Consider the following 14363-nt stretch of genomic DNA (forward strand, 5'->3'; position numbering starts at 1 on the left):
CGGTTGTCAGAAAATTGTCAGAAACAATTTTCCTTACTTTTGACCACCAACCGTCACTATTAATCTTCTTCACACCATTTCACACTTTCCTCTTACTGCCTCAAAATGAAGGAATGTTGTACAGTAATAATATTTAGGGCGGCTTCGAAGTCGGCCGAGATTATTAATGAATATTTGTAAATATAATTGTTTTGAATAAAAAAAAAAGGAATAAGGATATAAAATAGGTAAACGAAAAAAAAAAAAGAAAAAAATATACACAAAAAGATAGAGATGTTTTTTTTCTATTTAGTATTTGAAATAACTCCATTCAGTCTTTTATAACATATAGGTGGTACATTACCATTCATATTATCAATCAGGTTTACACACAGTACTATTTTTTTTTTGATACACCGTGCACACAGACGAATATGTACAATTAATCGCTGCGTGCCAGCCAAGCCAGTTTTGAACCAGAGAGATATAAAACGATAACGCAAATGCGAAACGCGAGAATGATCGCAATCGAAGCGAAAGAATTGAAAAATCGTTGGCAAATGAATGCGCTGCTGATGAGGGGGGGCGGTCGAAATGGGTGGTCTTGCATCTTTAGCTCGTCACTGGCGCTGGACAACGCAGTTCCCGTAAACAAATTTGAGGATTACGATCGAATTGCGGGCGTGTTTTTGCGCGTCTCTTAGGAGGCTTATCGCCTTCATTTTTTTTTCTTTGCTCTTTCACAAGGACGGTTACGATTCGTATTTTTTTAATGAAAACGCAGCAAAGGTCTATTTAACGAGTATTTCTAGTTACTATTACACACATTAATCGTACACATATTTTTTCTTTTATTTATTTTTTTACGTCCAATCCCCAAGCTTGTCTACAGCTTAATAGGATTTTCCAAGACAATTTTTTAAAAGTCGTGATTTCTCCGAGTTTTTGTCTTGGATAGTCCTATCATTATCGATAATAAAATTACAGCCTGAAAACATTATACGTATTTGAATGTACACGATAACTATAGAGGAGTGGAGGAACACAGGTGAACGGAGCTGGTACGGCAACGCCATCTGATTTTCTGTTCCGTTGCTCCCGTTTTTTTTTTTCGGGGGGCAAGTCAGTACTGTTCGCTACTTAAATGTACACAGCCTTGTTACGCGTACACAGACCACACTGAAACGACCCGTGCACAGTATGTACAGGTTGGGACACCGACGATTTCTTTCTTTCCATTTTTTTTTTAATTCTTTTTGATTGAAAGGTCGCAAATAAACACTACACCCTGCTGCTTCCTTCGTCGCGGAAGACAATCGTTTACGATTGCATTGAAATAAAATATAAAAATATCCAAAACTGTACAAGGGGATTACGCGTTTATTTTTAAGAGCTCCACCTACATATCCATTCAATTAAAAGAAAAGTTTAGGTTATACATTTGAGTATAGTTTTGGAATCAATTCATAATAAAATTAAAAATTAATAGATTACATTTTTTATACTTAAAAATTATTACAAAATTAAAAAATTAATTAAAAACATGACTAAAAACAACATGACTATACGTATAATATAAAAAAATTGATTAAAAATGTAGGTTTTGAAGTGATATGATGTGGAGCCCTTTTCGAAAAGGTACATGCATCATACAGTTATCAAAAAAGCGTCGTTTCAATTATTATTTTCTTTTTGTTCTTTCGTGATAATACGTAAATATCGATATACGGAATATCGGACGTACGCCGGAGATTCAGCATAGCAAAGCAATGAACAGACTGGTTGTATTCGTAAAAATATATAGTACACTAATTTTAATATTGAGGACAGCACACCACTCAAAAATCCTACCAGAGGCACTTTTAGAGTCACTTGAGTGCGCGCCATCCGACACTGAACGATTATTAAACGGCGATCCAACAACACATATAGAAAGTCCGCTGGATATGTATAGCTGTTTTTTTTTTAATTTTCTTTCTTAAACTTTTTTTTCTTTCAATACACATTTCTTTTTTTCTTCCATTTCCCTTCATAATTTTAATTTTTTTTAAGTGATTAATATTTTGTTGTGTTGACTGTTGACGTCCGCATCGGTCGGTGATTCAAGGGGGTTTTTGTTGTTCATTACGGCCATCAGCAGGCCAATTCCTGTGCGGCCGTCGGAGATGCGACCGGCGAAATGGGTGGCGCGGACGGCCGCGTCAGGTCTGGCCAGTATCACGGTTGCCCATCTTCCATTATTTTGTGGACTTGCTCTAGTTTGTAAGCCAACCGTTGTCGTTGCGAAAATTCATCTTCTTCTAATGTCACCGTCAGCTGTTCGTTGTATTTTACCGCATACATATACAGCTCATGTAATGCACAATTTAAATTGAACTCTGTACTATGAAGCTAAAAATATATTTTTTTTATTAATAAACGTAATTATAAAGAAAATAAATCTTACCCTAGATTCTTCTGCTAGCATAGCATTCATATCCTGATCAGAAATTGCAGTCATTCTCTTAATATCTGAGTAATATCTATCAACCCATTCTTTGTAGCATGGAATGTCTTTTGCGTACAATAATTTTGAACTTGGTGAATCTTTGCCTATAAAATAAGTAATTTTTTTAAATAGTTTATAATGAAAAAAGCTTTTTCTTGTAATTACCTAGTCTATGATCGGAAGTAGAACATGAGTCCATAAAAGTTTGAGCAACGACAGATAAACAAGAATCGACGATATTCGATTTGTGAATGTCGAAAACGAAGTTGGGATTTTTGATTAGGTTGACCCAAAACCTAAGAGGTAACGAGTTGCTCTTCCAGGTGTGTACTACCTCAGGGTCGGAAATGCCGTGGTGTAGAGCCTGGTCGTCCAGGAAATCGAACATATATTTAATAGCCAACGGAAGCACATTGCCTCTTTGAGCCGTACTGAAAATGGTCTCAAACAAATCGTCGACGTATTTTTGCAGCGTGCCCTTAGTGGCTAATAGACGTGTTAAATAAATTTCCGAAACCATTTTGTTGCCGCGTTCACCCTCTTTTTGTGCATCGTTGTCATGGTGCTTCACTAAATGCCAGACTTTTACGCTGGTATCGTGATCGTTGTTTAAAGGACTCGTCGCGCGGCTCAATGGAGGACTCGCCGAGCTGAACTTGTTAATATTCAACGTCTCATACTTATGCGACTTATCATTCTTTTCTGACAGAATACTAAAATTGTATATCGAACTTTGTTTTGGTACTAAAGTCAATAAACCACCGTCTTGAACTTTGTAATGTTGTAAAGTATTTCGACGCTTCCAATCACCCTCAATTTTTGTTGTACTGTCTTCGTCGTATAATATTAATCTACCTGATTGACCAGTTCGCCATTCTATAAAACAAAATTAAAAAATAAGTAAAAAATATTAAAAATATTCTTTAAAACATACCAAGGTCTAAATCTTCTTTACGTGGTCTTTGAGAATTAGGAGTTGCTCTATAAATGGCATCTAAAGCCTTTTCTTTAACTTGGCTGATTGTGTCGCAATCCAAAACTTTAACTGGCACATTATCATTGTGATCTACATAAACAGCTTGTTGCGATATGGATACATGTACAGTCTAAAAAAAAGATCATTTAATTTGCTTATATGTTTAACAAAAAGGATAAAAATGAATCAAATATGTAAATATGGAAGGTAAAAAGATGTTTTGGGAATAAGATATGAACAAAACTCGTCATTTTAGCTTCCTTTTAAGATATTAAACATCAAAATATTATCATGTACTCAAAAGATATCGAAGAGAGAGACGTCCATATTCCTGTAGCCCAATTTAGGCTTTTTTGCTGAACCGTTATTGAAGATTCTTTAATAATTCGAATGTAACGTCATATTACTTTGGAATCGCCATTATTTAAGCTTTCTTTTAAGACATTAATCAGTAACATATCTTAAAGTACTCAAAAGATATGGAAGGGAGAGACGTCCATATTCCGGTAGCCCATTTTATGCTTAACCGTTTTTGAAGATAATTTAATAATTGGAATGAAACGCCATATTACTTTGGAATCGCCATTATTTAAGCTTTCTTTTAAGACATTAATCAGTAAAATATCTTAGAGTATTCAAAAGATATCCAAGGGAGAGTCGTCCATATGCCGGTAGCCCATTTTATACTTAACCGTTTTTGAATATACTTTAATAATTGGAATAAAACGCCATATTACTTTGGAATCGCCATTATTTAAGCTTTCTTTCAAGACATTAACCAGTAAAATATCTTGGAGTACTCAAAAGATATCCAAGGGAGAGACGTCCATATGCCGGTAGTCCATTTTATACTTAACCGTTTTTGAATATACTTTAATAATTTGAATAAAACGCCATATTACTTTGGAATCGCCATTATTTAAGCTTTCTTTTAAGACATTAATCAGTAAAATATCTTAGAGTATTCAAAAGATATCCAAGGGAGAGACGTCCATATGCCGGTAGCCCATTTTATACTTAACCGTTTTTGAATATACTTTAATAATTGGAATAAAACGCCATATTACTTTGGAATCGCCATTATTTAAGCTTTCTTTTAAGACATTAACCAGTAAAATATCTTGGAGTACTCAAAAGATATCCAAGGGAGAGACGTCCATATGCCGGTAGTCCATTTTATACTTAACCGTTTTTGAATATACTTTAATAATTGGAATAAAACGCCATATTACTTTGGAATCGCCATTATTTAAGCTTTCTTTTAAGACATTAATCAGTAAAATATCTTAGAGTATTCAAAAGATATCCAAGGGAGAGACGTCCATATGCCGGTAGCCCATTTTATACTTAACCGTTTTTGAATATACTTTAATAATTGGAATAAAACGCCATATTACTTTGGAATCGCCATTATTTAAGCTTTCTTTCAAGACATTAACCAGTAAAATATCTTGGAGTACTCAAAAGTTATCAAAGGGAGAGATCTATTTTGTCTAATTTACTCCATTTATAGACTTTGAAGATTCTATATCAAATCGTTTGATACCACCTTGGAATCGTTATTATTTAAGCTTTCTTTTAAGATATTAAACATCAAAATATCATAATGTACTCAAAAGATATCAAAGGGAGTGACGCCTCATACTCATGAAGCCCAATTTACGCTTTTTGAGTAACAGTATTTAATGATTCTGTTATGATTTGTTAAGCATCAAACTTTATTGACAAAATGACGAAATTATTATGATATCAATAATAACTCCAGATAACATTGAGTCTTAATATTACATGATTTAATTGCAAGTTACATTTGGTTCTAAAGCCACAAACACTACTGAACTAACCCATTCACGACTGAGAAATCTAACACGTTTGATCTCATCACGACAGAATTCACACAGAGCGCATCCTACCTGAAACGTTTGTGTTTCACGGTTTATGGTAACTAAGGAAAATATGGGAAATTAAAAGTGTTAAATGAGAACATTAGTAGGAAAACATAGAAAAATTTTACTTACCATTGGTTTAAAGTTAATTGATTGTCTTATTAATTTTTCTTCGCTGAGTGAATATCTGGCTTCTGAAGTGATGGCATCAACAGGTCCTTTGTCTACCTGTTGTTTAACCGCACGGAATAACATATAAAGAGGTTCTCCGGCACATTCGCGTAGAAATTTATAAAGAAGGAATGTGAACCATGCGCTAAGCATTTTTTCAGCAACGCTTTCAGTACGTCTCAGGAGTAGTTTTGGATGACTTTTGCCATCAATACATTTTTCGATTAATTCGGCAAGTAAAGTCTTAAGAATATCAGTGCAGTACTCCATCTTACTTTGCAAAGCAACCATTATTAACGATGCAACGTTGACCCGGTCCCTCATAGAAAAGTAACGATTACTTTCCAAAGTTCTGATGAAGAGCAGCAGGAAGGTTTTGTTCATGATCAACTGTCCGAATTGTTTCAAGCCGCGTTCTTTGCGTAAAAGTTCAGGGCGATCCCATTGTAAAACAACGTGATCGTCAACATTCGGAAAGAGGATCTTCATGGCGTAAGTACAATAATCTAGGAATGGAATGCCACCAGACGTTAAATCGCTGGTTAGGTCAGTCATTTCAGTTTGTAATTCGGCGAATGCTTCTTTGCATTCGGCCGCGACACGTAATTCTAATATATCCATTTGTTCTTGCATATTTTTAAGTACCCGATTACTTTCCGTTGATTTTCTTCGATAAGCTATCAAAAATCCGATGAACACAAGAAATACGACTATGCTAACAATTATCACACTAAGTATTGTTGATTGTGAGATCGGGGCATTCAGCCCTTGAGGTGAGGAATACGATAAACTCCCAATATTGAATTTTAAAGTTCCACCAACAATCACGACTACTTCGGGTAGAACTTCCGCATTTGGCTCACCATTTTCTCCTATTCCCATGGGTTGAGCTTCCGGAGGTCTACATGTTAATTGTTGCCTACTCAACGACGTTACATTACAAAAACTATTCCCGATTTTTACGATAACGTCCGATTCTTGGCACGCACGATCTATATTTTGACCCTAAAACAAATATTTAATTAACCAATTTTTTTTGTTAAAAAAATGCATAAAAAAAAATTTATGGTGTAGTCGGCGTTTTACGCGTTTTACGAGTTTTACGAGCAAAAGTTTAATAAAAAAATAGTCATAAAACGCATTTGTTGTTGAGTTATTGTTCATAGAAAATATGGAAAAAAAGATAGTTAAATTTTATCGATACTTACGTTTATATTAAGATATTCTGATTTATAGTATTTAACACGTTCTTTATCGAACGGTTCAAAATGTGGATTTGGATATAAAAGGAATGATGCGAAACCGTTGGCTGTACTGGTGAGATTTTGGACTCCTAAAACGTTGTCCATTCGAAAGCCGTATTCAAGCTGTAAAGGAGCGTCGGCGTTTAACGTTTTGCTATCAGCATCAATGTCGGGGCTGAAGCATGTCATTGTTGTGTTTGTATGTGCAGTACATGGCTAGAAAAAAAAATCGATGTTGAAATGAATTTTAATAATATTATATAATTTTAAATACTTACGCTTACTGTCATCATTTGATTGTAATAAACATACATTTGTGGATGTTGAATATATCCAAGGTTTCTTCCTGTAACTGAAATTCTAATTCCACCAGCTGGTATACCTTTAGGTCCTTTAACTCTGCTTCCAGAGTCGACGGAATCAATTACTGGGTCGTCTACATATTGGAATTTAATATTATCAAGTACACGATCACCTTTGTCAAATTTCATCTTAACGGTGCCTTCAAACGCTTGACTAGCGGCGCTGGTTATGCACAAAGCTTGGGTTTGTTCTTTGGATAAAATATTGCACGGTAAATTATCGATAAAAGCTTGAATATTGCTTCCAGCGTTCATGAATTCCCCGGTTATCCTCAAAGACGTTCCACCTGATTTTGGTCCATATTGTGGGCTAATTCCTGTTATTACCGGATTAACAAACTTATAGTTAGTCCTAGATTCCCCTCGATAATCTTCAACTCGAACCACAACCGGACCTTCTCGTGGTTCATTTGTTCCAGGTCCATCAACTTTGCAAACGATCCGTTTCGTTTTTACGTAAAGTTGTTCGTATGGCTGACAGTTAATACCAGCGATGTTTACACCGCTATAAATATCTTTGAAGACCTTTCCAAGATTAATACCTTCAATCGTTATATTTGTACCACCCTCCCATGGCCCTAATTCCGGACTAAACGATGTCACTTCTGGATTCGGACACGTTTGACTTCTATTTAACCACACCGAGAAACCTTTCTCACATTGATCTTTTACTTCACAACTATCGGTACTTTGACACCAGCCGCATTCATATTTTTCGGATAATGCTAAACACATTCCGCAATTATCCGCCATATCGCGACATCGATATATAACAACTAAAATAAAAAAATTTTAATTAATACAATTATATTAATTGTTTTTTGATTTCTAATACTTACTGTGAATATTATCCGGATTATCTAAAGGTTTTGATCCTCCCCAAATAACAGCGAATGAAGCGGTGATGTTCGGTGCGTGAGACGAATAAGAAAATTCCATGGAATCACAATAAATGGTATCTCCAAGAAGTTGAGCGTTAACGCTTGTTACTCTTCCTTCGATGTTAAATTGACACACAAAGCGAGTTTGTACAATGAATTGACCGATAATATGGACCTTGACTTTTATGGATCTCTTTATCCCATGCGCAACAAGAATTTCCGGTGAATTCCCAACTGTTGCGTTGATTGTAGGACAAAAACCAGGACCAGAACGATAACTTGGACCGACACGCTAATAAAAAAATAAAATTAATTAAATGTTATAATTAAAAAAAATTAATTAAAATCACTTACATTTATGCCAGTTACTAAAATATCATTTCGGCAATTTTCCGCGGTATCATGCGTACATCTATGTCCATCAACGCACCAATCGCAAGGAAATGATGATGATACGCATTGAGTACAAGAGCTGTACGTGTTGCAATCGAAAAATGTGAAGTTGGTTGCTACAAAATCTGGTCCAGAATCCATTCGAACAGATAATTTTGCGGTGAAATGATCTATTCAACAGAAACATACATACAGGTAAATAATAATAAGTGTATGCTATTTAGATTTAATTTGAATACCATTTTAACGTTATGATATAAAGCAATCGTTGATTAAAACAAGTTATTGAGATCGGATGAATAAATTCAATGGATTAAAATAAAATATTACGTGAATGGTCTATTTATTTTGTAATGTGAAATTCACCCATTAGCATAATAAACAAAGCCGTTGCGCCGCGAACACTCTTTTGACGCTGGCTTAATGTAATTTAAATTATATTGATAAACAAAATGGGTAGAGGCATGAAAAGATACGTTGGGACGAGTACCTGTAATTAAATTTGCATTCGTATTTAATTCATATTTGAAATACCGGCTAAAGTCAACAATAATTAACAAATGGTGCGTCAATCGGCTGGAGACGCGCATGTTTTTGTTTAGTTGTCCAATTTTTAATTAATCGAAAATTACGTAGGGGAATGTAAAAATAATGTTTATTATCCGTAAGCTCGTTATTGAAATTTAATCTAAACATGATTACGTAATTTGTTTTAAAATGGTTAAGCGTTATAGAAAATTTAATTTAATTTGATTACACCAAAAAATAAATGAATCTTACGTTGTCCTGGTGGAATGTTTGGTAATAAATCAGTTCTAGGTGTAGTACAATTAACACCATAATTTTTCTTGGTCGCTTTAGTAATTAAAGTTTTGTCTAGTGCTGTGAATGCGCAGAAGAAATTTCCGGATAACGTCGGCAAGTTTTCAATAGCCAAGTCAAGCTAAAAAATAAAAACAATAGCACACATTTTTTTTTGTAAAGTTTCAAAGAAATATTACCGTTCTAGCTGTAGTGCGTTGTAGTTGATTTGGAGTGACGGTGGTGATTGTAGTGCATCTTCCGCTTTTGTAACTGATCCAGTATAGAGGATCCTGTGCGGCGTCCGAGCAATCAGATCTGAGACTGCATCTGAAAACGGGGAATGAAAAAGAAAGCGGTTAAGAATGGGTGGTAAATCAAGATGAGCTCCGGATAAGACGTATTCTTTCGGCATATAAAACGGCTGTCGGGGGAAGAAATATTTTCCAATCAGCCGAGGCATCTACGGTTAGATAGTCCCTAACGCGGTGTGAAATTATATAATTGTGAAACGCAAGACGATCTCTTTAAGAATTTTACCGATATGAAAAGAAAAAGAAAACGAATGAGAATTCTTCGGTTGCCAATTAGTCATTGATCGTGGTTTTAAGTTTTTATGGCCGGGTGGTTAATTGACCTTAGAAGTTTTACTGCAACAGATACGAAACTCGTAAAAAAGCTCGGTAGCAATTTAAATTTTCGGAAATTACGCTCGGGGAGTTGTGGATGGACTTTGCCGCGTAGGTAAATGAATGCCATTTATAACGGATAGAACAATAAATAAAGTCGCCCGTCGACCCCTTCCTCCCGACCTAAATACCATTCAGAAATGTGGAAAGCCCCACTAATTAAAACGCATCTCCTCCGCGAACACTACTTGCACTTTAACGTTACCTCACTCGCCGCCTCCTCTTCTCACAGCGGCACTATCTTATCGACAAAACATCCACAATTTCGCTTCCTTTTTTCTTCTCAAAATGCTATTAATTAACGTATCATTCTTTACAAGAACCAGCACCCGCACGCTAATTAGTTGCTTTCTGTTGTATTTTTCCTTTTATAATTCTTTCAAAAAATTTCAATTCAAACTTCAAAAAATTAGATCTTTTAAAAAAAAAATTTTTTTTTAAATTAATTAAATCAATTAAAAGTATTATGTTGATAGAGTATTATTAAGAGGTAATAATATAGAGTAGTTGCTTCGGAGTAATTAGTTCGAAGTAATACTCCGGAGTAGCACTACAAAGGTTGATGTAGAGTAATGGGGAAAGATTTTTTTAGAATATTCAAGAGTAGCATTCTAAAGTAATGCACCAAAATAGCATTCTAGAGTAGCACTCTAGTGTAGCACACGACTTTTTGGTTTTATATTTATACTATATATATTTATTTATTACTATAATTAGTTATATGTATAAATGAAGATTGTACACAGCGAAACCTCGAATTGAGGTTGTAGCCGAGGTCGCTTGCGGCCGAGGCATTACAATTGAGATCTTTAGAAATGAATCGGCCGCAAGCGACCTCGGCTTAATTCATAATTCTAAGCTTCGAATTTATATTGAAGCTGAGGTCGAAGGAATACTAATTTCTAAATATATATATTAATAAAAGTTAATAAAATATAATTAGATAGAAAAAAGAAGAAAAACTTAGTATATAAATTTGTTAATAGTTTATTTATTGGGGTTGTACATGCCCTAGTAGTGGATTTAAGTTTTACTTGTTATAAGTTATTTTAATTGCTGGCGGCCTGATGAGATTAGCTCGGGTAGGAGGAAGTTTTATAACTTGAAAGGACGAGGAAAGTTTAGTTTATATGGTTTCCGACGTAATAGTTTCAAGTCGGAAATAAAACGAAGCTGATTGATAAAAGTACAAAGTACCCAGAGAGTGGAGTGGAAAAGTAACTGGACACCGTTGATTGGTAAGTTGGATGTGGGAATTTATATTTTTTGTTATTTTCGTCGGAAGTTTTGATTTCTAATATCTCTCATAAAAATTCAATTTTTCGAATGCTTTCGCACGGAGCTCGGCCAGATATTGCACGTGACAGGTACAATACCTTTCATTTCACGCGGGAATAGGTACAATATATAGCAATAGTCGGCGGGATGGAGTTTTTGCCGGGTCGTACAATGAATATAATTTACTTGTTTGCATTCAATCAAAGTATTCATATTTTCCTCCCTGTCAACGGCAAAAAAACGAGGGGACGCGGAAAGAGGAAGGGTCCTGCATAAAATCCCACTTCGCTATTTCGACGACTTTGCCCCTCACGAACGCGACACAAAAAAAGCGACTTTAAAAAGGTGTGGAAAATGATCGAATTGTCGTCGACTTATGACGGAACAACGTCGAGTAGTCGCGCTCTTTATCGACAGGAAAACGTGAATTATTAAACGATTTCTGTCGACCGTTCCTCGAGGAATCTTACCCTTAATAGCTAAGAAAACAATGCTGAATTAGTGATAATGGGGAACGCTCTACTGGGGTTTTGTCGAGATCGTCAAGATCAACTCGCATTAACATCAGATTAAGTCATGAGATTCGCTACGTTTATTATGGAACAGGTTAAAATTTCACTTTCTAAAATCACGCAATCAAATCCTTTAATTTTCACGGTTTCTTCCCTTCACCTAGACACATCTACGTCTTTACGTTTGAAATTCATAAACGTTGTACGTCGGAGAAGTAAAACGTTACAATGTAATTTACGTCTTGTTTACGGCTCGGCACGATACATCGCAACAAAAGGGCGTAATTACACGTAGAACGTATTGCGGATCTAAGAGGATGGACGAGCTCATGCTTTAAACTTGAGATTAACGCCTCTGGCAAATTTCAAATAAATAAACTTGACCACCATTAGAACATAAACTCGTTTTAGAAACGATTATACCACAATTTATAACGGAATCAACAGATTAAGTAATTAAGATTTTTTAACAGCAAGTAGTTCATGCCGTAGGAATACTATTTTTTTGTGGATTTGATTACGGAGTGGAATAATTTATTTTAAACACGCGCCGAAAATCGGCGGGAACTAAAATTTATCGACATCCGGAATAAAACTAATTCGACAAATATTTTTAATTAAATCCTTGCTCTTTCATTTTACGCGTACCGGCGGAAACTGTACAATTAGCGCATATCGAAAATGAAAAACCGGCTGCTTTGTCCGCTCGGCCCAATTATATAACGGCTTCGTGCAAAAAGTCCTGTGTTTGAAAAGCCCGTTCACCCGTGCCTGAATTAAATTATTCGCTCCTGGTACATATAATTTGTAAACATCAGTACAATTTATGTTGTATACGCGTTTTGACCAAGTTTTAATGAGATACCAACTGTAAATCAAAAATGCTTACGTTGCTATTTCATTAATTATTATTGTTTTCTTACTTGTATAATTTTTTGTATATAATTTTTTTTATAAACTTTGTGGATGGGATAACAATTAATAAGCTGACATTAAATTGGAGTTGGAAGGTTATTGTTGGAAAGAGATACAATATCGGCCTTGTTTAAATATTTGTTCGTGAAACAATATCGCTGTGAAACTGGAACGGGGCGTTATTTTGTTAATATTTTCGACAATCGCACAATAGCGCGTCGCGAACAAAAGCGTTGTCCCACAGATGCCCCAGTTTTCGGTCGGCGATCCACAATGGGCATTTTGTTTTGATAGGAACAATATAGATAAATGACGAGCTGTTTCGATGCCGAACTTATTGAGTTCGCAAAGACGCGTTTTAGGAATCGCAATCGACGCGACCATTTGTCATTCCGAACCGAATCGCGATGCCATTTTTTTTTTCCAGTCGCGGATCGAGTTTCGCCGAATACGATCCATTATCGTTTAAAAGCCTCGCACACGTCCGTAGGCGCCGAACATAGAAAATGTATTAATGGGTTGCATTGAAACCTAATTAATGCACTCGTTCCGCAATAAACGCCCAGCGAGTTATCTAACCGCCGCATCCAGTTGTCGTCAGCATCTAAACACGATTTCAGCATTTCCATATTACTACACCCACACGGAAGTGAATCTACATCGAATATTGGTTTTCATTCCTTTTCAAAAATAAATTCTATTTCTTCACTTTATCAAATTTAAATAATAAATATCTATTTAATACATTAGTATATTTAGATAGAATCCATCGAGTTATTTCCCATCTAGAATATACAGTGTGTTAATTAATTATCGTACCCGACGTGATCATTGCAAGTATGCAACCAATATCACAGTACTAGTATTGCAATACGAAAATCGCCTATACTGTGATATTGGTTGCATACTTGTAATGATGACGTCGGATAGGATAATTAATTAACATATTTTTCATTGAACTAAACTAGAACTTAGTACTTAGAACTAGAAATCTGTTATATCCGATAATAACAGATTTCAGAGTTATATATAAAAAAGCTTTATGTTTAATAAAGGAAAATGACATCAGCAGTCTAAATGAAGTTGATTGGTAAATTGTAGGTTTTCCGGTGCTGAATGAGTTGTTGTAAATTTTTGATAATTGTTGTCTTGGCTCCGCGTTGTAAATTGAATTCCGGGGTTTTAAATGAATTAGAGGTCGGGGCAATTATTTAATTCGCAGGATTCTTTGGGAGTTCTGCAAAAAGTCGTTGTTTTAAGGGGGATGTTGAAAGTTTGATGGGATCGATTTCTTGGAGACAGAATCGGTCTTTGAGTTTTCCTTTTTTTTCCCCTGTGGGATGGTAACTAATCGGGCGTCCCGACGTCGGACGCCGGTAACCAGGTGCGCTAATGACAAAATCGATGCGGAGTATTGTCAAGGATCCCCCAATTTGTCAGCCGATACAACTACAAATTCCATAAATAATATGCGAAATGCATTAAGTCCTGCCTATTTAGGGGTCGACCGCCGTCGATATATTATTTCGACTTTACATTACCGATATTGATAGATCGCCTCGAGTTATTGTTTTGACTTTGGCGAAGTGTTTTCGCCATTCTCCGCCACCCTCTTCGGAAAAGTTCACGTCGAACGTTCTACGTGACGAGACCGAGTCTTTCGCGGTTATTAAATTATTCCGGAGCGCGGAAGAAATTTTTAACTGACAATCGAAATACCGGAGAATTCGGAACTATCGATTATCGGTTAGTATAATAACGTGACGTCTCGTTATACGCTCCGTTCGG

At 35.6% G+C, this 14363-nt stretch overlaps 1 protein-coding gene across 1 annotated transcript in view; it reads right to left on the reverse strand.

The window, feature by feature from the left end:
• Positions 1–268: 268 nt before the first annotated feature.
• Positions 269–14363, reverse strand: part of LOC111414542 (plexin A) — a 109781-nt gene continuing 95686 nt past the window's right edge. Inside the window, exons 6-16 of the mRNA XM_023045915.2 lie at positions 9382–9511; positions 9161–9323; positions 8342–8550; positions 7946–8279; positions 7023–7882; positions 6709–6960; positions 5462–6505; positions 3402–3573; positions 2633–3343; positions 2426–2571; positions 269–2370 (exon numbers count right to left, since the gene is read on the reverse strand). Of these exons, the coding sequence (XP_022901683.1) occupies positions 2197–2370; positions 2426–2571; positions 2633–3343; positions 3402–3573; positions 5462–6505; positions 6709–6960; positions 7023–7882; positions 7946–8279; positions 8342–8550; positions 9161–9323; positions 9382–9511 (4195 nt within the window). The 3' untranslated portion in view covers positions 269–2196. The remainder of the gene's footprint in view (positions 2371–2425; positions 2572–2632; positions 3344–3401; positions 3574–5461; positions 6506–6708; positions 6961–7022; positions 7883–7945; positions 8280–8341; positions 8551–9160; positions 9324–9381; positions 9512–14363) is intronic.

The sequence above is a fragment of the Onthophagus taurus genome, chromosome 8 (genome assembly GCF_036711975.1).
Source record: "Onthophagus taurus isolate NC chromosome 8, IU_Otau_3.0, whole genome shotgun sequence".
NCBI lineage: Eukaryota > Metazoa > Arthropoda > Insecta > Coleoptera > Scarabaeidae > Onthophagus > Onthophagus taurus.